Below are 25,838 nucleotides of genomic sequence, written 5' to 3' on the forward strand. Positions count from 1 at the left end.
TAAACGATTATGAAGGCTCCCCCCGCCCCCCAGATAGTTCAGTCCTGCAACGACATTCAGCAAGTTATTAAGTGCTTTCCTGGGGCTGTGCCCAGGACTGGGCTGAAGGGGTCTCTCCTCCTCAGTTCTTGCTCCCCCCACATTTTTCTGTAATAAGGCCTGGTTAAAAAGGTTGTTACCAAACGGATATATGCTGTTTTGCATATGACTTCAGAAAATCCTTACTTACAATTTTTTTTTTTTAATGTAGTATCCAAGATGAATGACAGCCTATTTGTCAGTTTGGACAGACTTTTGCTAGAATTTGGTAGGTACAAAGAGAAAATAAATAAAAATAAAGAAATAAAGAACTATTTGTATTATCATTTAACATTTTAACAATGAAGTCACTGTTTTTTTTAGTTTTCCAGTATGAGCAAGATGTAAGTACTAAAGAAGATATGCTTCAACGGATTAATAGTAAGTCGTTTTGCATGGTGAAGTTATTCTAGTTTTTAAGTTTTTTATGGCATATAAGATAATAAGTAGTTGCCTTGTTTAGGGTAACTTATAGTTGGGATTATAACTTTTGATCTAGTTCTATCTAGTGACTAATACTAAGCTGTTTGCCCTAAGTTTCTGTATTCAGCATTCAGTTATTTTGTGTTGAAGAATTTTGCTTTAAGCAGATGTAACACCTTAATTAAGCACAGTTGAAAATGTTATTTTTCTCATATAACAGGTTATTCCAAACATATGAGTGAATTTTAAACTTATGCTTTTTTTATAGCATCAGGTTTATTTAAATTCCAGTTACTCAACATGCAGTGTAATACCAGTTGCAGGTGTAGGATTTAGTGATTCATCACTTACATACAACACTGGTCGGTGCCCATTACAAGTGCTCTCCTTAATACCCATCACCATTTAACCCATCCCTTCCACAACTCTACTCCCCAGCAAGCCTCAGTTTGTTCTCTATTGTTAAGAGTCTGTTTTATGGTTTGCCTCACTCTCTCTTTTTTTCCCCTATGTTCATTTGTTTCGTTTCTTAAATTCCACATATAAGTGAAATACTATGGTATTTGTCTTTCTCTGACTGACTTATTTTGCTTAGCATAATATTCTCTAGCTCTGTCGTTGTTATTGCAAATGGCAAGATTTCATTCTTTTTTATGGCTGAGTAATATTCCATTGTACATATGCACCACATCTTTTTTTAAAGATTTATTTATTTATATGAGAGAGAGAAAGAACATGAATGGGAGGGTCAGGGGGAGAGGGAGAGAGAATCTCAAGCAGACTCCATGCTGAGCACGGAGCCAGAATGGGTGGGGGTGTTCAGTACCACAACATGGAGATCAGGACCCAAGCTGAAACCAAGAGTGGGATGCCCAACTGACTGTACCATCCAGGTGACCCTACACCACATCTTCTTTATCCATTCATCAGTGGATGGACATTTAGGCTCTTTCCATAATTTGGCTATTGTTGTTAATGCTGCTGTAAACATCAGGGTGCATGTACCCCTTCTAATCAGTTTTTTTTTTTAGAGAGAGCCCTTGAGGAAGGGTGGGGAACAGGGCAGAGGGAGAGAGAAAATCCTAAGCAGGCTTCTCACTCAGCACAGAACCTGACCCAGGGCTCCATCTCACCACCCTCAGATCAAATCAGGAGTTGGATGCTTGACTGAGCCAACCAGTCACTCCTCCAATCAGTATTTTTGTGCCCTTTGGGTAATATCTAGTAGTGCAATTGCTAGATCACAGAGTAGTTCTCTTTTTAACTTTTTGATGAACCTCCATACTGTTTTCCAGAGTGGCTGCACCAGTTTATATTCCCACCAATAGTGTAAGAATGTTCTCTCCATATACTCACCAACATCTGTTGTTAATTTTAGCCATTCTGACAGGTGTGAGGTGACATCTCATTGTAGTTTTGATTTGTATTTCCCTGATGATGATGATGTAGAGCATCTTTTCATGTGTTTGTTAGTTATCTGTATGCCTTCTTTGGAAAAATATCTATTTGTGTCTTCTCATTTTTTAACTCGATTATTTGGGTTTTAGGTGTTGAGCTTGATAAATTCTTTATAGATTTTGGATCACATGAATGAATTTTTAAAATCTTTTTAGACCTCACCAAAAGTCAGGGGCCAGGAATGATGGATGTCCATATTCAGGAATAATTCTGAAAAATGGTATTATGATAGAAATGGCAAAGCAAATTACATAAATATAGTATTTTAAGATCCTACATAAAAGCTATCATAAAATAGAACCATTAAATTCTTGATAGTTCTAAAAGGTAGAATTTGGTTACCTTTCTGCAACAAAAAAGAATGCAGATAAAATAAGAATTTATTTTAATATTTAAGAAATTATATTTTTATCATATATTTACTCACTAGTAACAAAGGAATAAGTGAGTCGAAGGTGTATTTAATAATTAATTAATGTGGAATTGATGAAGAGAAATTTTACATTTGTCAAAACCAAAACAAGTTAGTATCATAGATGACTAAATGTTTACATGAACTCATACTGTCATAAGATGCCATTGATCCTAGATATCACTTAATTTAGCCCTCTTATGTTAAAGATGAGGAACAGGGACATATCTTCCTTCCTTTCTCCCTTCGTCCTTCCTTCCTTTTCTTTTTTTAAGTTTTTATTTAAATTCCAGTTAGTTAACACAGTATAATATTAGTTTCAGATGTACTTCTCCCATCCCAAACACAAATCCTTTGCTTCTGGGTCTAGGAGCAAGCCTGGTTCTGGTTCTGTGCTTTTTAGTATAGGGCCTTCCCATCTCAAGCCTCACTTCCTCTCAGTTCTCTAATTCTCCTTCTTTTAGGTAAGGTGCCATACCCCTTTTTCTTCTGTATTTGTTAATTTTGAATTTATGATTTCTACCTTAAAAATAAACATTTCTTCTTTCCAGAATGCTTTGAAGATATTAAAGAAAACAAGGCAACTATTTGTAAGATACATGAAACTATAAATACAACAGATGAGGAAATTGGTCATTACTGTAAACATAGTAAAGAGATCAAAGACAACTGTAGTAAGTGAGTATTTGAAATAAATGAACTTCCAGTAATTGTCACTAGATTTTTTATTCAAGGTTTCTGTTATTTATAATTTATAGTATTTATAATTAAAGACACTGTTGCTTTAAAGTAGTGTTTTGTATTAGCAAAATAATGAATCGGGTCTTGTTTGTTATGTGCTTCGGTAAAAAGGGATCATAGGAGGATCAAAAGAAAAATACAAGTGCTGTCAGATCTCTCTAATTCAGATCCAAATAGTCTACAGAGTTTTGCATAATATAGTCTCAGTATATAAAATTCCTATTAGATAAATACGTTTGAAATCATTTCCATCTTTGTGTTTTTAAGATCTTATTTTTTTCTAGGGGAATCTGGCCTAAAATAAGTTGCTTTTCAAAGTAAAAGTTTTCAATATGTTAAGAATTTTTACAATATGGCTTTAGGTTCTGGATCCTAGTGGTTAAATTTATTATAAGACATAAACATTTTGAAACAAAGGCTTACTGGGGCGCCTGGGTGGCACAGCGGTTGGGCGTCTGCCTTCGGCTCAGGGCGTGATCCCGGGGTTGTGGGATCAAGCCCCACATCAGGCTCTTCCGCTGTGAGCCTGCTTCTTCCTCTCCCACTCCCCCTGCTTGTGTTCCCTCTCTCGCTGGCTGTCTCTGTCTCTGTCTCTGTCGAATAAATAAATAAAATCTTTAAAAACAAAAAACAAACAAAAAAAAAAACCACATTATTTTCCCCTGAAGAACCTTATTCAGTTTAAGTAAACTTGCAGATTCCTGATACGGAACACTATGAAAGGATTCAATTTAAGAAGAAAGAAAGTTATATGTTTCTTGATGGGATTAAAAAAAAAAAAAGAAACAAAGGCTTACTAATGGAACTTTATTGTATATTATAAAAATAAAATGTGTTAGTTTTCTGTACTTTCTGTAGACCATTGTCTTTGTATTAACTACTATACTTTAGAATCCTATTTGTTTTAAAATATTTTTTATTCAGAATTTTAACAAGTCTTTTTAATTTTTCCCCTTTATAAAAGTAATGCATACCTAGTATAAAAACTCAAAAGCTATGTAAGTATGTAGTGTAAAGAGTTATTCCCTGCCTGCAGTTCCTACCTGAACCCTATTCTCTTCCTTATAGGTAATCATTTTTAACGATTCTATCTTTTCAGACATTTTTCAATAAAAATTCAATGTCATTATTATATAGAGTTACATGTACATCTATCTATATTATCTATTTTTTCTTTTTATAAAATGGGATCAGACCATACTTACTATTTTTTTAAAAATTAACAGTATGTTATGTAAATGATACTATACATGTAGTGATTATATATAGATTTCATTCTTTAACAACTCCAGAGGATTTTATAATATTGGTGTATGTTAAATTATTTAACCATTTTCCTATTAGTAGACATTTAGGTTTCTAGTTTTTCCCTTTTATGAGCAACATGTACAGGTATCCTTCCACATTTATAGACCTGTTGCTAAGAAAGAGCTTCTAGAAGTGCAGTTGTTAGATCAAAGAGTATGCACATTTAAACATTTGGTAGTTAATGTCAAACTTCTCTCCACAAAAAGATTATATAAATTCATACTTCCACCAACACTGTATGAGAAAGTTCCTGTTTCCTCATACCCTTGACAACACTGAAATTATGCTTAAATTTTTGTTTAAATTATTTGTCAATCTGATAATAAAACACATTATTGAACTTTCTCTTTTATTTTGATTTAAGTTTTATTACAGGAGGTTTTACCAGTGGTTTCCTTCATCAAGTGGGTGCTGGAAAAGTAGTTTCCCCTTAGAACCTGCTGTGTCCAAGATGTACTGTATTTCATTCAACCTTAATCTCTGCTGGATTCCGAGGACAGTTAGTAGGATCTTAATACCATGATATACCTCTAATTCACGATTTCAGCATACTGGTTAAGAGATTAAAATGTGGGATATGAATTCATAAAGGTACTAGAAGAAATACAAATAACCATGTAATCTCTGAGAGTAGGCGGCCTTTGTAAGTATATCACCAAAAGTAGAAACTACAGGGGACACAACAGATAAATATGACTACGCACAAATTAAAAAGAAAAATGCCCCCAAATAATTTAAAAGGCAAAAGGATAAGGTAGGAAAAATGTCAAGTAAGGGTTAATTTTTAAAAATATAAAGTAAGGGTGCCTGGGTGGCTCAGTCCTGGGATTGAGCCATCCTTCAGGCTCTCTGCTTATGGAGCCTGCTTCTCCCTCTCCCTCTGCCTGCTCCACCTGCTTGTGCTCTCTTTCTCTCTGTCAAATAAATAAATAAAATCTTTAACAAAAATTTAAAAATAAAAAAAATAAAAAATATAAAGTACTTGTGGAAACTAATAAGCCAAACCAAAACCCCCTTAGAAAAATGGGCAAAGAAAACAAATAGGTAAATACCAAAACGAAGAAACATATGTTTAATAAACATGTGAACAAATGCCCAATCTTACTGGTAATCAGACATCCAAATTAAAGCAATAATTAAATGCTATTTTTTTGCCTCTAAGTTTTGCAGAAATTTAAATGAAGATAATATCCTGTGTTGGCCAGGGAATAAGAAAATCATTTATCTTGTATGCTATAGTAATGTATATTAGTATAAACCTTTTGGATGACATGTCAGTATATTTTTTAAAAAGCTTTTAAAATATGACTTTTGACTAAAAATTTCCATTTCTGAGAATTTTTCATAGGGAAATAATTAGGCATTTTTTCAAAGATGTAATGTACAATCAGGTGTTTATTCCAACCTGTTTTATGATAGGAAAACATTGAAAAGAACTCTAATATTCAACATTAAGTGATGGGTTAAATGAATTTTGGTATATGCATATGAATGAACAGGAGGTGACCAATACAATTACGAGTGTATATTTATTGACATGGAAAGATGTTAGCTCTCTATTGACATGGAAAGATGTATATTCCAAACTGAACAAAGCAATAAAACAACATTCATAGTATGAACCCAATTTAGTAATTGTGTATTTATATATAATTAGAAATAACCTAGGAATATATACATCAAAATGCTTACAGGGAATACCTTCTTAGTGAACATGGATTTCTTACAGAATTTTTATAATACTCAGAATATGTGTATTTATAAACTTTGATCTTATAATTCCATTTTGGGGAATGTTTTCTAAGGAAATGATTAGAAATTCAGACAAATATTTAAGTAAAATTCTATTTACAATAGAAAACTTAGATTAAGCAAAAATGGCCAACAATATGGGAATGGTTAGATAAATTATGGAATACGATATATTTATTAAAACCTTTACAATGAATTCTTAGTGACAAGGAAAATGTGTATAATTTAAAAGTAGGTGATAAAGGAGGATACATTGTTGTATATATGAATATGATCTCAAAGATGTTAAATATAGGGGTAACTGGGTGGCACAGTTAAGCATCCAGCTCTTGCTTTCAGGTCAGGGTGGTGAGACGGAGCCCTGCATAGGGCTCCGCACTCCACACCAAGTCCACTTAAGTTTCTCCATCTGCCCCTTCCCCCACTTTCTGTCTCCCTCAAATAAATAAACAAACATTTAAAAAAAGATGTTAAATACATACTTTTCATAAAATCTGAAAATAGTTTATTAAAACAATAATAGTAGTTATTATCAGTGTTGAGACTATGAAGATAGTTATTTCCTTACGTGTACTTTTCTGTGCTTCTAAAGTGGGCGTGTGAACTTTTGAATCTGAAAATAATATTTAAAGATTTGAAAAAAGAGCCAGAGGAAATAGTTGAACAACACTTAGAATGGAGGTTAACGTGGTGTATGCAAATTTTAGATTTTTCACATTTGGTAACATTTTTCAAGTCTTGTAATAAAACAAAAAAATATATAATTATTCCTTTTATTCTTACTGTCTGATTTTATAACTCATTTTGGCTTACTTTCTTTCTTTCTAGTTCAGGAGGGTATAGTAACCTGACTTTCTAAGTTTCAAAGGAGAAAAAGCATCTTTTTAGCCCTATTCTAGTTCTTTGAATCCTTACTCCAAAAGAATTTCTTAGCCAAGATCTTAGAAGTATGATGAGAAGGAAACCTGATGTTGGAAGGTTGCACAGTATATTCTCGAAATGCCATAGCAATACACAGTCCAGCCATGTAACATTTGCTCCTTCCTTAGTCATGGTTCCACAATGGGTTTTATGTAAAAATTAATGGATATTAATATTTGAGTGCTTGTATGATTGCCTGAATGGTGGTAGTGGTGGTGATGGGAGGTGGGAATATTTTTTTGATATAAGCTTGTTTTCTCCAGGAAGAGAAATACTCATTTATCTTTAAATAAATTCATTGTTACTATCTCTTACAATTTATCATTCTGAGATTCTAATTACAATATTTTTTTTCCATAGCTGGAAGCCAACATGTGATGTTTTTCATAAGCATGAAGACTATATGCAGGACCAATTTACTATTTATCAAGAAACTATTGAAAAAGACAAGTACAGTACATATATTAATTAAAGTTTATTAGCTATATAATTTCATATTAATAGGATATGCTTAGTAAAAATATTACTTGAAAAATGTAGAAACGTTGTACATTGGCAGAGTTTTTTGTTTTTAAAGTAAATCCAGTACTTGGGCTCTTTGGGTGCCCTTGGACGCCTACCAATTTGTTATAAAGCTCTACCACCCTGGATATGTTTAAATATGTCCTCAGATAGAAACAATTTATCAGTAGGAATTGTTACAGCAGAGTGCTTCAATTAATGGTCTTTGCAATTGAATTGTTATAGGTAAATATCTGGGGGAATAGTTAACTATAGAATTAGCTTATGAAAAATTTGGAGTATTGACTTTTGAAGGGTTTTATATGTAACTGCTCATTTTCAGAGAGCTAATGTAGTGGGGTGTTATATTCTAATGGAGAAACCTATTGTATGGGTTTATTTTATTATGTGTAAAATAACCTCGTTTGGAGGACTCAATGTAATTAGCGAATATAATGTAACAAGGTGAGAGACTTTTTTTTTTTTTAAGATTTTATTTAATTATTTGCCAGAGAGAAAGAGAGAGAGAGCACAAGCAGGGGGAGTGGCAGGCAGAGGGAGCAGCAGGCTCCCTGCTGAGCAAGGGGCCCGATGCGAGGCTTGATCCCAGGACCCTGGGATCATGACCTGAGCGAAGGCAGATGTTTAACTGACTGAGCCACCCGACATACCAAGAGAGACTTTGAACACATTATATAGCATTATAATTTCACTTAATTAAAAAAATTGAAATGTTTTCATTTTTAACATAATTGAACAAGAGCATGATTTTTTATATTTTATGTTATTTTTTTTATACTTTGGTTTTATTTTTTACTACTTTTCCTCCCAGCTTTGTTGAGATATAACTGACATAAAACATTGTTTAAGTTTGAGGTGTACAAACATGACGGTTTGATACATGTATATAACTTAAAGTGTCTACCACAACAAGGTTAGGAAGGTAGCACATCTGTCACCTTGTATAAGTACTATTTTTTCTTTGTAAGAACATTTAAGATTTACTCTCTTAGTAACTTTTAAGTATATAATAAATATGCTGTTGTTATATTTACCATGTTGTATATTAAATCCCCAGAACTTATTCACCTTATAACTAGAAGTTTGTATCCTTTGGGCAACATCTCCCTATTTCCTTCACTCTTGGCCCCTGGCAACCATCAGTCTATTCTCTGTTTCTATGATTTGGCTTTTTTTAGATTTTACATACAAGTAAGATCATACTGTATTTGTTTTTCTCTTCTTTACTCAGCATGACACTTTCAAGGTCGTCCATGGTGGCATAAATGGCAGCAGTTCTTTTTTTATGACTGAATAATATTCCATTGCATATATATACACCACTTTTTATTTAAATTATTTTTTAAAAGGTTGAAACTCAATGCCCAGTGTGGGGCTCAAACACATGACCCTGAAATTGAGTCTTATGCTCTACTGACTGGCCCAGGCAGGTGACCCTATATACACATTTTAAAAAATTATTACTGAAGAATAATTGATGTACAATGTTATATTATTTTTTGGTATACAGCATAGTGATTTGACTTTAAAAAAAAGATTTATTTATTTATTTTAGAAAGAGAGAGTGCGAGCAAGTAGGGGGAGGAGCAGAAGAAGAGGGAGAGAGAACAAATCCCAAGCAGATTTCCCACTAAGCACAGAGGCCGATGTGGGGCTTGATCCCCCAGCCAAAGAGATCACGACCTGAGCCGAAACCAAGAGTTGGACGCTCAACACAGTGAGACACTCAGGCATCCCCTTGTTTATTTTATAACTGGAAGTTTGAACCTCTTAATCTCTTTCACGTATTCCTCAGCCCCCCAGCTGCCCCCACCTGGGCAACCACTAGTTTGTTCTCTGTATTTAAGAGTCTGTTTTTTTGGTGTGTGTGTGGTTTTTTTTTTTCGGATTCCACATGTAAGTGAAATCATATATTTGCCTTGCTCTCTCTGACTTATTCCACTCACATTAGTACCCTTCAGGTTTATCCATGTTGCATATATATGCAATGGAATATTACTATATTCCACTATGTAATGTAATATATATATATATATTTGTATGTGTATATGTATATGATATATACGTATATCATATATATATATGTCACTTCTTTATCCATTCATCTGTTAATGGACACTTGGGTTGGTTTTATATCTTGGCTATTGTAAATAATTCAGCTGTAAACATAGGGTGCATATATATTTTTGAATTAGTATTTTTGTTTTCTTTAGATAAATACCCAGTAGTGGAATTACTGGATTATATGGTATTTCTATTTTTAATTTTTTGAGGAACCTCCAACTGTTTTCCACAGTGATTGTACCAATTTACATTCCCACCAGTAGTGCACAAGGGTTGCTTTTTCTCCACATCTTAACCAATAGTTGTTATGTCTTGTCTTTTTGATACTAGCTATCCTGGACAGGTGTAAGGTGATACTCATTGTGGCTTTGATTTGCATTTCCCTGATGATTAGTGATGTTGAGCATATTTTCATGAACTTTTTGGTCATTTGTATGTTTTTGGAAAAATGTTCAGATCCTCTGCCCAGGTTTAACATGAATTATTAGCCTTTTTGCTATTCAGCTGGATGAGTTCCTTGTATACTTTGGATATTAACCCTTATATGGTTTGCAGATATGTTCTTCCATCCTACAGATTGCCTCTTCATTTTGTTAGTTTTTTTTCTGTGCAGAAGCTTTTTTAGTTCAATGTGGTCTCACTTATTTATTTTTGCTTTTGTTGTTTGTGGTTTGGGTTTTATATCCAAAAAAAAAACTGTTGCAAAGACCAGTATCAAGGAGCTCTTCCCCTATGTTTTCTCCTAGGAGTTTTATGGTTTCAAGTATTATATTTAGGGGCGCCTCGGTGGCTCAGTCATTAAGCGTCTGCCTTTGGCTCAGGGTGTGATCCCAGGGTCCTGGGATCAAGCTCTGCTTTGGGCTTCCTGCTCCACTGGGAGCCTGCTTCTTCCTCTCCCACGCCCCCTGCTTGTGTTCCTTCTCTTGCTGGCTACCGTTCACTCTGTCAAATAAATAAATAAAATCTTTTTTAAAAAGTATTATATTTAAGTCTTTAATACATTTTGAGTTAATTTTTGTGAGTAGTGTAAGTTAGGGGTCCAATTTCATTCTTTCACATGTGAATATCCAGTTTTCCCAGCACCACTTATTGAAGAGATTATCCTTTCTGTGTTGAGTATTCTTGGTTCCTTTTCAACTATTTTTTTTAAAGACTTTATTTATTTATTTGATAGAGAGAGAGCAGGAGAGCACAGAGGGAGAGTGAGAGGGAGAAGCAGACTCCCTGCTGGGCAGGGAACTCCATGCAGGGCTTGATCCCAGGATCCCGATACCATGATCTGAGCCCAAGGCAGAGGCTTAACCAACTGAGGTACCCAGGTGCCCCTCCTTTTCCAAATATGAGTTGACTGTATATACATGGTTTATTTGTGAGCCCTTGATTCTATTCCATTGGTCTGTGTCTGTTTTTATGCCAGTATGATAGTGTTTTGATTGCTAAATTTTTGTAGCCTAGTTTGAAATCAGGGAGTGTGATGCTCCCAGCTTTATTCTTTCTTGAGATTGCTTTGGCTATTTAGGGGTTTTTTTGAAGTTCCATACAAATTTTAGAGTTATTATTTCTATTTCTGTGAAAAATGCTATTGGAATTTTGACAGGGATTTCACTGAATCCAAAGATGTCTTTGGGTAGTATGGACATTATAACAAATCTTTTGATCCATGAGCACAGAATATCTTTCCATTCATTTGTGTCATCTTCAATTTATTTAATCAGTGTCTTATAGTTTACAGTGGACAGAATTTCCTTTCAACTCCTTGGTTTAATTTATTCCTAAGTACTTTATTGTTTTTGATGCTATTATAAATGGGATTATTTTATTTCTTTTTCAGATAGTTTATTGTTAGTATATAGAGATGCAACTGATTTTTGTGTATTGATTTTGTAGTGTGAAATTTCACTGAATTTGTTGATTAGTTCTAACAGTTTTTGAGTGGACGCATAGAGTTTTTTGTAGATAAGATCATGTCATTTTGCAAACATAGAACATTTTTACTTCTTTCTTTCCTATTTGAATGACTTTATTTCCTTGTTGCCTAATCGCTCTAGCTAAGATTTCCAGTACTACATTGATTAGGAGTGGTGAGAGCAGCATCCTTGTCTTATTGCCGATTTTGGAGGAAAAACATTTTTCCATGTTTCCAAAAACATTTCTTCACCATAGACTGTGATGTTAATTATGGACTTGTCATACATGGCCTTTATTATGTTGAGGTATGTTCCTTCTACACCCAATTTGTTGAGGGTTTTTATCATGAAATGGTGTGGAGTTTTGCCAGATGCTTTTTGTGCATCATATGATTTTTATCCTTTATTTTATTAATGTGGAATAACGTGTTTATTGACTTGTGTATGTTGAGTCATTCTTGCAACCCATGGATAAATCCCACTTGGTCATTGTGTATGATCCTTTTAATGTGCTGTTGAGTTTGGTTTGTTAGTGTTTTGTTGAGAATTTTTCCATCTATATTCCTCAAGAATATTTGCCTGTAGTTTTCTTTTCTTGTAGTCTTCTCATCTGGCTTTGGTATCATTATAATGCTGGCTTCATAAAATGAATTGGAGGGTGTTGCCTCCTTTTCAGTTTTTGGAAGAGTTTGAGAAGTATTGGTACTAATTCTTTAGATGTTTGGTACAGTTCATCAGTGAAACCATCTGGACCTGGACTTTTCTTTGTTGGGAGGTTTTTGGTTACTACTTCAATCTCACTAATAATTGATCTGTTCAGTTTTTCTGTTTCTTCATGATTGAGTCTTGGTAGGTTGTATGTTTCTAGAAATTTATACATTTCTTCTGGGTTTTCTAATTATTTGTCTTATAATTGTTCATGGTAGCCTCTTATGATCCTTTGTATTTCTGTGGTGTCAGTTGTATGATTTGTATTTCTATGGTATAATATCTCCTCTTTCATTTGTAATTTTGCTTATTTGAGTCCCTCTCTCTTTTTTTCTTGGTTGGTCTAGCTAAGGTTTGCAAAATGTTTTAATCTTTTCAAAAAAACCAGCTCTTTCTTTCACTGATTTTTTTCCCATTGTCTCCCTCTTCTCTATTTTATTTATTTCTGCTCTAATCTTTCTTATTTGCTTCCTTCTGCCAACTTCAGGCTTAAATTGTTCTTCCTTTTCTAATTCCTTGAGGTATAAAGTTAGTTTGCTTATTTGAGGTCTTTTTTTCCCCCTAATGTAGGCATTTATTGCTATAAATTTCCCTTTTATAGCAACTTTTGCTGCATCCCCTAGGTTTTGGTATATTGCGTTTTCATTTTCATTTGTTTCAAGATACTTTTGATTTCTTCTTTGACCCAGTGTTGTTCGGGAGTGTGTTGATTAATTTCTACATATTCATGAATTTTTCATTTTCCTCCTGCTGTTGATTTCTAGTTCTATATCATTGTGGCCAGAAAAAGACCCTCGATATAATTTCAATCTTCTTAAGTTTACTAAGGTGGTTTTGTGGCTCAAGATATGATCTCTACTGGAGAATATTCCATGTGTGCTTAAGAGGAATGTATGTTCTTGTGTTGTTAGATGAAATGTTAGATTGAATGTTCTGTATAAGGCTGTTAGGTCCATTTTGTCTATAGTGTTTTTCAGGTATGCTGTTTCCTTATTAATTTCCATCTGGATGATCTTTCCAGTGTTGAAAGTGAGGTATTCAAGTCCTCTACCAGTATTGCTCTTTCTCCCTTCAGTTATGTTAATATTTACTTTAAATATTCAGGAGATTTAGTGTTGGGTTGCACATATATTTGCAATTACTGTATTTTCTTGGTGAGTTGATCTTTTTATCATTGTATGGAGACTTTTCTTTGTTTTTTCTTTGTCTTTTCTGACTGATTTTGACTGAACATCTATCTTGTCTGGCATAAGTATAGCCACTTTTTCTCTCTTTTGGTTATCATTTGCATGAAATATCTTGTCCATCCCTTATTTTCAGCCTTTGTGTGTCCTTAAAGCTAAAGTGAGTTTCTTGTAGGTGGTATATTGTTGGATCCTGTTTTTTAAATCCATTCAGCTCTGTATCTTTTGAATTTAGCTATTTATGTTTAAAGTAATTATTTTTTTTGGAAGATGTATTTATTTATTTAAGAGAGAGAGTGCAAGCATGAGGGTAGATGGGCAGAGGGAGAGAGACAAATCTTAGGCAGATTCCATGTCGAGCATGGAGGCCGGTATGGGGCTTTATCTCACGACCCTGAGATCATGACCTGAGCTGAAATCAAGAGTTGGGCTCTCAACCAACTGAGCCACCCAGGCACCCCAAAGTAATTATTGATAAATAAGGACTTACTATTGCCATTTAGTTAATTGTTTTCTGAATGTTTTTAAAATCCATTTGTTCATGTCTTCCTCTCGTGTTGTCTTCCTTTGTGATTTGTTTTTCATAGTGGTATGCTTTAATTCCTTTCTCTTTATCTTTTGTGTATCTAGGTTTTTTTCTCTGTGGTTACCATGAGGCTAACATAAAACATTTACAAATATAACTCTATTTTAAGCTGATACAGCTTACCTTCAATTGCATATAAAAACTCTACACTTTTACTTCCTCCTCCCCAGATTTTATGTTATTTATGTCATACTTTACATCTTTTTTTTTTAATTTTTTTTTATTTTAATGATTTTTTATTATATTATGTTAGTCACCATACAGTACATCCCCGGTTTCCGATGTAAGGCTCGATGATTCATTAGTTGTGTATAACACCCAGTGCACCATGCAATACGTGCCCTCCTTACTACCCATCACCAGCCTATCCCATTCCCCCACCCCCTCCCCTCTGAGGCCCTCAAGGAATGTCTCATAGTCCATAGTCTCTCATGTTTCATTCCCCCTTCTGATTACCCCTCCTTTCTTTATCCCTTTCTTCCCCTACCGATCATCCTAGTTCTTATGTTCCATAGATGAGAGAAATCATATGATAGTTGTCTTTCTCTGCTTGACTTATTTCACTTAGCATTATCTCCTCCAGTGCCGTCCATGTTGTAGCAAATGTTGAGAATTCGTTCTTTCTGATAGCTGAGTAATATTCCATTGTATATATGGACCACAACTTCTTAATCCAGTCATCTGTTGAAGGGCATCTCGGCTCCTTCCACGATTTAGCTATTGTGGACATTGCTGCTATGAACATTGGGGTGCATATGGCCCTTCTCTTCACTACGTCTGTATCTTTGTGGTAAATACCCAGTAGTGCAATGGCTGGATCATAGGGTAGCTCAATACATCTTTTTTTTTTAAGTGTGGGAGTTATACAGGTGTTTGCTTCATTTATTTAATTTAAAGTTCCCTTGGGGCGCCTGGGTGGCACAGCGGTTAAGCGTCTGCCTTCGGCTCAGGGCGTGATCCCGGCGTTATGGGATCGAGCCCCACGTCAGGCTCCTCCACTATGAGCCTGCTTCTTCCTCTCCCACTCCCCCTGCTTGTGTTCCCTCTCTCGCTGGCTGTCTCTATCTCTGTCAAATAAATAAATAAAATCTTAAAAAAAAAAATAAAGTTCCCTTTATTTGTTTAATACCTTTTTAAAAGTAATCTCTACCCCCACCATGGGGCTCAAACTCATGATCCCAAGATCCCAAGATCAAGCATCAGACACTTCACTGACTGAGCCAGCCAGGTGCCCCACTTTACACCTTTTATACTGTGTATCCATTAACAAGTTATTGTAGCTGTATCTATGTTTTAATATTACTGTTTTTTAATTTTTATACTAGAGATAAAAGTGATTTACAACTTACTAATACAGTATTATGGTATTCTGAATTTGACTATATGTTCACCTTTACCAGTGAATTTTGTACTTTTATATGTTTTCATGTGGCTACTTAGCGTTTCATTTCAACTTTAAAAGTTCCTTTTAAAATGTCTGTCTAGATATGTATAGAGCAAAAAGAAGAGAAAGGTAGAGTACATTATCATTCAAGGAATAGGCAGAGGGTGGAACTGGCGAATGAGACGGTTACTTCGTCATTTTTAGACCTTGCTTCAATCTAAAAAGGATTTGAAATAATTTGTATAATACCCTAGTGTTAAAACTAAATAAAAAATCAAGGTTATAGGGATGTAAGGATAATGTAGGAAGATGAAGCCTTTGATTAGGATAGAAATTCATATTACATGGTCTTGCACATTTGTTAAATATAGATACAGATTAGGCTTTGGAATTCCTAGTAGTAGTCAAGGCATTGTGGAAATGTGATCAGTTTGAGATTCAGAGTATTCATTCAAAAAACAGTTCAATTGTTCAAAAGCAGCCCTAACAGGGTCCTCCCTGAGTTTTGGGGAGGTGAATTCCCAGAGAACAGGGCTTTGCATGAGGGTGGACTGGACAGGAGATGCCATGGACCTTGCTTTTGGGGAGGGTTCTGGCAGATGCCTCCTTAGCCAGAGCTTGGAACAGACTCATAGCCAGCAAAGTGAGTTCAAGTTCAATGGGTTAGGTGAGGTGAGCTACCTGGGGGGGTGTGGGGAGGCTCCTGACCCAATTCAGACTACTTTCCTCTGTCCTGTCTGAAAGAAAGAAAGAAAGAAAGAAAGAGGAAGGGGAGGAGAGGGGAGGGGTAGGAGGGGAGGAAGGAGGGAAGGNNNAAAGAGCCCAGTTCAGTTGTTTAGGGTAAGCAGAGGTTTTTCCTGGTAATGAGATTTGAGAGAAATTTCTCCGCCTGAGTTATCATAAAAGGGGAATTATGCAGTGTGGTAGTCTGTTATCTTCAGTGGACTCTCCAAAATAAACACAATATATATATTACTTCTCCTTAGAACTTCTCTCAATGCAAGCCATGGCTATAAAACATTATTAAAATGCTTCTATGAGGGGCTAAAACAAAGCAGTTTAAGTATGAACCTCTCTAATAGTGTTTGTTGTGGATGACTTCTCTTAGGTAGCCAAAGGTATTAAAGTGAAAACAGGTCTTTCTTTCTTAAACCAACCACATAGGTTGATTGAATTGATGACTCAATACTAGACATATATAAAAGAAAAAGACTCCATTTGCTGGTATCTTGGCTACTGAAGGAAATAGAGGTACCAGGTTCTTGTTTCTCCTAATCTTCCGTTCTAAACATTCATGAATACTAGTATTTTTGGCAACAGATGAGATAGTCAGGCTATGCTGGTCTCTGCTAAAGTCCCTGTATGGAGTGTATAAGAAGAGTGGGCATGAATATGTAACATGAATAGGGCAAATGTGGTACGCTAATTTCATCTGAAACTGGTGACTCAGACTCAGTTTTCTAATAGATATTTCCCTCTTCCCTGGACCATTTCCCCAAGAAGTAAGAGATTAATTAGCAAATGTGCATTTGGAGTAAGAGGAGTTTGTTTTGGGCTCAACTGCTTTATTTTTCGAAAGGGGACAGAGTTTAGTATATTAAATTAAAACATTCAGAAGATTCAGATTTGCTGACCAGTAAAGTATGTGTTATCTTTAGTTTTTTTCTCAGTGTACAAGCATTTATGAAAACCATTCTTGTTTTCTCGTCTGCTAAGATGAGGTAATCATTATAGTATCTTTAAATAAATTTCACCGTATAGTATGTCTTGATTTAGAAAATTTACAGAATTCTGAGGAGCATAAGTACTATATATTTTTAGAAAATTTTCAATGAATATTATTTCTTGAAACTAAGTATTTGATAAGAATTGGATAAAAAAGGATCTAAGAATATATTTTCTTTTTTAATTTTTTAAATTTTTAAAAAAGATTTTATTTATTTGAGAGAGCAAGAGCACTTGAGAGAGAGAGAGCAAACACTAGTGGGGGCAGAGGGAGAGGGAGAAGCAGGCTCCCCGCTGAACAAGGAGCCCGATATGGGGCTTGATCCAGGACCCTGGGATCATGACCTGTGCCAACGGCAGACACTTAACCGACTAAGCCACCCAGGTGCCCCCTAAGAATATATTTTCTATAATGAACCTGGACTGAACGTTTTCACTGCTGTAGATTAGGACTGGCAGACTTTTTTTTTTTTTTTATTAAGGGCAAGATAGTAAATATTTTAGGCTTTGTGGGTTATACAGTCTCTGCGGATACTCAACCCTGCTGTTGTAATGCAAGAACAACTTTAGACACTGTGTAAATGAAAGTGTTCTGATAAAACTTTATTTATGGATATTATACCTTGAATTTCATATAATTTTAATGTGTCATGAGACATTTTTATTATTTTGATTTTTTCAATTTTAAAATGTAAAAGTTATTCTTAGCTCACAGGCCATACAAAAACAGGTGGCAGGTTAAATTTGGCCCATAGGTTAACAAAAGGCAAATGAGAAGGAAGAGTTAATATTCTTCTGCAAGAATTAACTGTCCACTCAAGACTTGTGTCCAAATAGGTGACCATCCACCTCTACCTGAGTTGGACTGGTGGAGCTCCTCCAAACAGTGTGAAATTTTCTTCATAAAATAGTTATGGGTATATAAGAATGATTGTGAACCCAGAGTTCAAACGCATAAAACATGACTTCCTATTAAAATTTCAGCTTAGAGAGTTGAAAATTTAAAAAGCATAGTTATAGAGGTAGCTGAACTGAGGAGAATAGAAACTGAAAACCTCAGGGAGGATAAAGATCAGGAAGTCACTGGAAGAACCAGGTTCTCATTGTAGTTTTGATTTGTGTTTCCCTGATGATGAGTGATGTTGAACATCTTTTCATGTATCTGGTGGCCGCCTGTATGTCTTCTTTGGAAAAATGTCTATTCATGTATTGTGACCATTTTTAATTGGATTGTTCATTTTTAGGTGTTGAGTTTTATAAGTTCTTTACATATTTTGGATACTAACCCTTTATCAGATATGTCATTTGCAAATATCTTCTCCCATTCCATGGGTTACCTTTTGGTTCTGTTGTTTCCTTCATTGTACAGAAGCTTTTTATTTTGATAAGTCCCAATTATCAACAACACAAAAAACAGCAGGTGTTGGCAAGGATGTGGAGAAAGGGAACCCTCCTGCACTGTTGGTGGAAATGTAAGCTGGTGCAGCTGCTCTGGAAAACAGTATGGAGGTTCCTCAGAAAGTTAAAAATAGAACTCCCCTATGATCCAGAAATTGAACTATTAGGTATTTACTCAAAGAATACAAAATACTAATTCAAAGGGATACATGCACCCTAATGTTTATAGTAGCATTTTCTACAATAGCCAAATTATGGAAGCAGCCCAAGTATCCATCAACTGATGAATGGATAAAGAAGATGTGGTACCTATATACAATGGAATATTACTCAGCCATATAAAAGAATGAAATCTTGCCATTTGCAATGACATGGATGGAGCTAGAGAGTATTATGCGAAGTGAAGAAAATCAGAGAAAGACAAATACCATATGACTTCACTTATATGTGGAATTTAAGAAACAAATGAACAAAGGGGGGAAAAGAGAGAGGGAGGTAAACCAAGAAACAGACTCTTAACTATAGAGAACAAACTGATGGCTACCAGAGGGGAGCTAGGTGAGAGAATGTGTTAAGTAGGTGATGGGGATTAAGGAGTCCACTTGTTGTGAGGAGCACTGGGTGGTGAATGAAATCACTATATTGTACACTGAAACTAGTATTACACTGTATGTTAACTAACTGGAATCTAAATAAAAACTTTAAAAAACCCCTAGGTTCTGCAGTATCAATCAGGATGAGAAATAAAAAAGGTATCACTGAGTTAGATAATTAAATCATTGGTGATCTTGGGAAGGGCAGTTTATTTTCTTTTTTGAGGGGGAGAAGGGCCATTTCTTTGGAATGGTGGGAGTAAAAGTTAAATCGAAGAGGATTAAGAAATGAATAACTCAGGTAGTGAAGAGAAAGCATAGAGAGTTGAAAAGTCCGATGGAGTTAAGGAAGTTTGAAAGGCAGAGAGTATTGAGGGAAACGATAAGTTGGCATTTAACTTGCCTTTTATGCTTAACTTACTAGACTTTAACAGGTGACACTTAGAAAGTTTTTAGATATGTTCTTGTTATATTGACATCATTTCTTTTAATTTTAACAGAAAAATGTACCATGGTTATATATGTCAGTATAAAGATGTTTTGAAGCAATACCAGTTAAAATACTCAGAAACACCCCTTTCACATGAATATTATGAGAAGAAAAGAGAACATGAAGAAATTCAAAATAGAGTGTTGGCATGTACTGAACAACTAAAGATGAACGAAACTATCTTTATGGAATTTCTAGGTATTAATATTTTTATTATACATTGTTTAAATAATGGTATCTTTGTAATGAAAAGAATAATGAATCAGACAAAATATGATTTTGTTTTTCAGTGCCTGCTCCTTTTCCATCACTTACTAAATGGACATTGCATATGTATCCACAAAGTATTTCTACCTAGAACTTTTATTAGATAAGTATTTTTTCTGTATTTTAATTGTTATTATGTTTCCCTGGTAAGAATCAAGTGGATTTGGGGTTTCTTTTGTTTGTTTAGTTAAAAAAACTAAGAGGTTACTTTAATGGTCATCTGGGATTAGTTTTCATATATGTGCATGTGATGAGAAGCAACCAATTTTAATGAGAATAAAGTGGTATATGTGTCTTACTTTAAGTGGTGTATCTTAACAACTAAACCAATGAAAGTCACCTTGCTCTGTCTTACCAAAGGAAGAGTTCCAGTTAAATCAGTTGATTATTACTTGTTAGGATGGAAGGTGGTGAGGAGGTGAGTCACAATTACCTACTCATCTATACAAATTCATTGGGTACTTACGTTGTGCCAGGCAATCCTCAAGAAGTTAGAGTTTTTTGCAAGGAGCTTACAGTTTAGTAGGGGAAACAGACATGTAAACAAATAATTCTAATACAGTGGCATTGCATTAGATGATTAAGTAATTCTTAATTGGTCTAAGTCTCATCTCTTTGTCCAGGAGATCTTCCCTGATGATGAACTTAGAACTTTAATCCTCTTCCAACCTCTACAATCCTTCATATGCTTTCCTATCAGATTATAACTCCACTGTTTGTACTAAGTCTTCTTTATCCCTGCATTCTACCTTGCTTCATTCTGCTTCATCCTAAATCATCCTTTTAACGCCTTTGCTGCTTGCTCTCTTCATGTTCAGGTTTTAGCTTATTCTGTTTTTAGTTGTTTATTCACTGCCTGTCTGTGTTGTAACTTCTCAGTGGGAAGAGACAGAGGTTGTGTGATGCACGATGTATAGCAGAAGTTTAGGAAGTTTGGTGTAGGAAGGGATGAGATAAAAGATTATGTGAGAAACAAGAAGAGGTGATGGAGGTAGGGAAAGTTGAAGATCAGGATTTAAATGTCTATATCTAAAAATTTTAATTGATAATTTTTATAACAATATAGCATTATAAATAATATTCATCTAAAATTTTATGTTCTAGCCTATATATTATATATTTTAAGGCAGAGTAAGAAATATTCTGCATTAAGTAGACAGATTTTCTCTGGAGTTCTTGTTCACTACCACTATTCTATTAATTTTAAGTTCTCCTGAATGTTTTGTAGAGTAACTTAAGAAATTGTAGTAGTTAATAACGATGCAGGATGTCTGTTAACAGCTGAGAAATTCTGTACTTGAAATTGGGTATAAATCTATTTCAAGCAGAAAGCCCAGGTGGAAGATCTAGCTGTCTTCTGAGTCCTGCAGGCTGCACTGATGAACCTTACAGAGCAAGAAAAGGGAAATTGGGTGGATTTTTACTTACTTACCTAATTAATTAAGATTTTAAACAGATTTATTTATTTATTCTTGAGGGGAGAAGGAGGGGCAGAGGGAGAGAGAGAATCCCAGACAGATGCTCTGCTGAGTGCAGAACCGTGCTGTGGGGCTTGATCCCATGGCCCTGAGACCATGGCCTGAGCCAAAAACAAGAGTCAGACACCCAACTGACTGAGCCACCCAGGCACCCCGTTTGGATTTATAAATGTTGACTTTGGAATAAATTAACAACGGAGATACAAAAAGTTAAATTTAGACCTAAATTGACTATGTATTATTAGTCATGCCAAATGACATGATGAACTTGGGTAAAAAAACAAAAGCAAAAAACCACTATGTGAAATATTTAAGTAAAAGAAAAAATTCTAACAAATATTTTAGATGAGAAGTTTTTAAGCTCAACATATAACATAGGTAAGCAATAAATTATCTTTGTCAGTTTGCCAAACATCTATGTTAGTTTTACCTCTATTTTCAGATACTGTTATTAATATTGCTTATTGGTTTTATGTAACATTATTAATAATGTTACGTAGTATTAACTATTTCCTATATGGTACATATATTATAAATGTAAATTTTACTTGGCATAACATAGTTCCTTAACATAAAAGGGCTAATGTGAGATGTAAAACACAAGATATTCTTAAACATGCCAGCAATTATTCCAAAAGTTCATCTGAATTGAAGAAAGAAGTAGATGAAGTGGAAATAGAAATTAATTATTTAAACCAGGTATATATTTTCTAATGTTTCTAATATATGTTTAATATATAAGTATAATGCTATGTTAGTTGACAGTCTTAGAACTGTTTCTAAAGAGCCTAAATATGGAGAAAGACTTATGAAAATTTATTTCCCTCAGATTATCTTTGGAGCCAATATGTGTTTTAGGTACTGAACATATTTAGTTAAGAGTTTTAGGGAATAGTTTCATTTTCTTTGGCAGCTGAAAATAGTTGAGTAAAGAACAAGATATGGCTTAATAGGAATTTAAAGGCACTAAAAGGGCTACAATGGTGTTGTCAAAAAAGAGAACAAGACAGTAAATTGTTTAAAGAATTTAATCTTGAAAATGTATGGCTGTAATCTTTATAGAACTAGGCTAGAACTAGTTTAGCCTTTAAGATTGATGGTGCATGATATTTTCTTGAATACATGTTTACTGTCCTCTATTGAAATGGTTTTCATTGACTGTTTGAGAACCCATCAAAGTCATTTCCAAATTCTGAGAAAAAAATTGAACAGCTAATTTTCTGAATTTTTTGAAAATTATGTTAAAGAAGATATATTTACCATTCATAGTTATAAGGTTCCAAATAACAATAAAATCATTTTAATAATAAGAACAAAGCAGATGCTACTTCCTTTAAAATATATGGTAACTATGTCTATATAAGGGAATTGATGTCTACTTTGCTTCTGACCTTTTTAAAAAAGAAGATGGAAGTTCATTAAATCTAGGTTTGCTAATGGAGTTGTAAGGAAAAATTAAAGGAGTTTGATCTATTGTTAATTTTGACCTTGTTTTAGCAACTTTCACTAAAAGATAGATAATGCCACAAAAACATAAATCCTGTGATTATATAGAAAAACTCATATTCATTAGTTAAGATGAAGCATATGTTCCTTAATGCTTTGCAGATAATTATTTTGTTTTGCTCTGTCATTTTTCTTTTTAGCAGATTGCAAGACTCCATGAAACTAAGAATCTTGCAGAAACTCTGGAAGAAAAAAGTAAAAATATAGAAAAGATAAAGGAATTGAAAGAAAGGCATAGGTAAACTTTATTTTTTATAAAGATTTTATTTAGTTATTCATTCATTCATTCATTCATTCATTCATTTAGAGAGAGCACACACGAGTGGGGGGAGGGCCAAAGGGAGAAGGAGAGAATCTCAAGCAGACTCCGTGTTGAACATGGAGCCGAACCTGTGGCTTGATCTCACGATCTTGAGATCATGACCTGAACCAAGAGAAGAGTTGAATGGTGAACAGACTGAGCCACTCAGGCACCCCCAGTAAACTTTAAAATGGGGTTTTTTTGGAATAGTTATTCTGCATCTAAGCATTTGATTTCTATATTCTGTATTTTATCCCAAACCACTAATATTCACATATATATCTATATACATTTTTGTGCAGGTGATTTTCTGCTTATTTCTTGAAAAATCTTAAATATTATAGATCAACATTCAAATATGCTTGTTATTTAGTAAGGCCAAGGATAATGTATAGAGAGAAATAAGGTAGCAGTAGCACATTTGCTGTTTTATAACCTGTCATTGTACGTTTCATCCAGTTTTCGAAGATGGGCCACCAATAGGAGTAAAACAGAGGAACAGTTGTGGGAACAACATTGTATTTACCTTTTTATCACCCCTGTCACCAGCTTGACCAGTTCTTCTTTTGCCACAGAGAGTGAAGATGAATCAAAATGCTGCTGAATCTGTGGCATCTTATATTTCCTTGTCTTTCATCCTAATAGTGATAACATAGACATCAGTGGTGGAGGGATTATAAAAAAAGGTTCATTTTGTCTGTTGTTGTGTGACAGAAAAATAGGTGTATTACTGTTGCTATTTCTGATAAAATTTCTACTTTTTCTCTTCTTGCCTGTACCCTTTTAAATTCTTCTTAAATTGGTCTCCTTAGGCTCCATTGTTCTTGTCCTGATTTTTCAACACATTCCTCTCCCAAGTTAATTTCTCAGATCCCACTTCCTTGGATCTATTACTTCCCTGATTCCCCCCTCCCACTTCTCACAACCATGATAATCTGTCTTTAATTCTGTGAGGAAATTGATTAGAATTTCACTTCATTGACAACTTTTTTTAAATTTTAAATTTTGTTTAATGTGATTTTTGACTTAAATATTTTTTATTATATTAGTCACCATACAGTACATCCCTGTATGTACTGTAAAGTTCCATGATTCATTACTTGCAGATAACACCCAGTGCACCGTGCAATACCGCCCTCCTTAATACCCATCACCAGCCTATCCCATTCCCCCACCCCCCTCCCCTCTGAAGCCCTCAGTTTGTTTCCCAGAGTCCATAGTCCCTTGTGGTTCATTCCCCTTCTGTTTACCCCCCCCTTTCTTCTTCCCTTTCTTCTCCTACCGATCTTCATACTTCTTATGTTCCATAAATGAGTGAAACCATATGATAATTCATTGACAACTTTTTAATACTGTACAAATCCTCTATATTTAGTCATTTTTACTCAATGTCTATTTTGGTAGTTATTATAAATAACATCATTATTTAAATTATTTAACTATCAATAATTTAAATTATTTCTTTAATTTAGGAAAAATTCAATGAGTTTTTTTCTTCCAGTAAAAAACTTAGAAGGCATATTTACGATTGTAATATTGCTTTAGTGATTTCTGGATTCATACTAGCTGATTTGTCTCTGAATAATTATTTTTAAAGTTTGAAGTACTCTGAAATCTACAGCATTCTATTTGTGGATAAAGTTTTGGTTTAAATGTTTTTGACATGTTTAGAAATTCTTTTAAACTGATTATGTTCTAAAATGAAAGTGTGGTATACTGAGAAAGGTACTAGACTTAATCAGGAAAAGTGTGTTTTACCTGTGACACCAGTAGGTAATTTAATAATGTTGGGCAGCTCTGTTAAAGTTTCTGGAACTCACTTTTACTTATGCAAAATGAGTTTAAACTATATAGTATATAAATATCTCTTCTAGCTTTAAAATACATTTTTTTACTTACTAAATATTTAATGTACTTCACCCTTTAGAACTTTTGAAAAAGATGAACAACCTGCGCTTATACTGAATAAAACCTCTCAAAACGGTCAATTATTTCTTCCATATGAATCTCAGAAATTAGTTGGACTACTGAAGATGCATTCTTCAGAACCAAGAGTTATAGGTACAGTATTTGTTAATTATTTAAAAGCTTTGTTTTTGTTGCGAACATGTAGAAGAAATAGCAATTTTTGTTATCATTTGGTGTAAGCAAGAACAGACAATACTAGAGACCAGTAGACTCAGGAAAGTACTGCTTTGATTCTTTCTCAGAGCAAACAAGAAATGCCTTCTATACCTAAGTTTTTTTCTTTGAGAGAGAAATCACTCACAAGATGTTAAAAGAAGTGTTCTGGTCTGGTTGCACAGCTGTCAGAAGAGGATGAATTATAATAAATTTTTCATTTGAGAAGCTGTGTTATCAGTATGTATAATTAAAGTGGGTAGCTGACTTGTGTTAATGATATTTGTGACTAAGATATTTGAATCATGTTTCATTCAATGGATCTGCAGATTAGATTAACTACATTGTATTAGTTTATAACCCCATTAGCTGTTCTTTTTCTCCCAGTCTTCTTTGGTTCCTCATTATAAAGATGTGATTTTGTAAGCTGGTTTTCATTTTATATTCATGCTTATTGTAATAACTATAGTGAGCAATTAAAAGTTATGTAGGAATTTCACATTTCTATATT

General features: G+C 34.3%; 1 protein-coding gene across 1 annotated transcript in view; it reads left to right on the forward strand.

Moving 5' to 3' along the window:
* Positions 1–258: 258 nt before the first annotated feature.
* CUNH14orf39 (chromosome unknown C14orf39 homolog) overlaps positions 259–25,838 on the forward strand; it is a 52,854-nt gene continuing 27,274 nt past the window's right edge. The window contains exons 1-9 of the mRNA XM_008701352.2: positions 259–307; positions 403–459; positions 2,923–3,049; positions 7,454–7,543; positions 19,665–19,852; positions 19,945–19,987; positions 21,978–22,098; positions 23,046–23,137; positions 25,134–25,267. Of these exons, the coding sequence (XP_008699574.2) occupies positions 259–307; positions 403–459; positions 2,923–3,049; positions 7,454–7,543; positions 19,665–19,852; positions 19,945–19,987; positions 21,978–22,098; positions 23,046–23,137; positions 25,134–25,267 (901 nt within the window). The remainder of the gene's footprint in view (positions 308–402; positions 460–2,922; positions 3,050–7,453; positions 7,544–19,664; positions 19,853–19,944; positions 19,988–21,977; positions 22,099–23,045; positions 23,138–25,133; positions 25,268–25,838) is intronic.

Source organism: Ursus maritimus, unplaced genomic scaffold, assembly GCF_017311325.1.
Source record: "Ursus maritimus isolate PB19 unplaced genomic scaffold, ASM1731132v1 scaffold_25, whole genome shotgun sequence".
In the NCBI taxonomy this organism is placed as follows: Eukaryota; Metazoa; Chordata; class Mammalia; order Carnivora; family Ursidae; genus Ursus; species Ursus maritimus.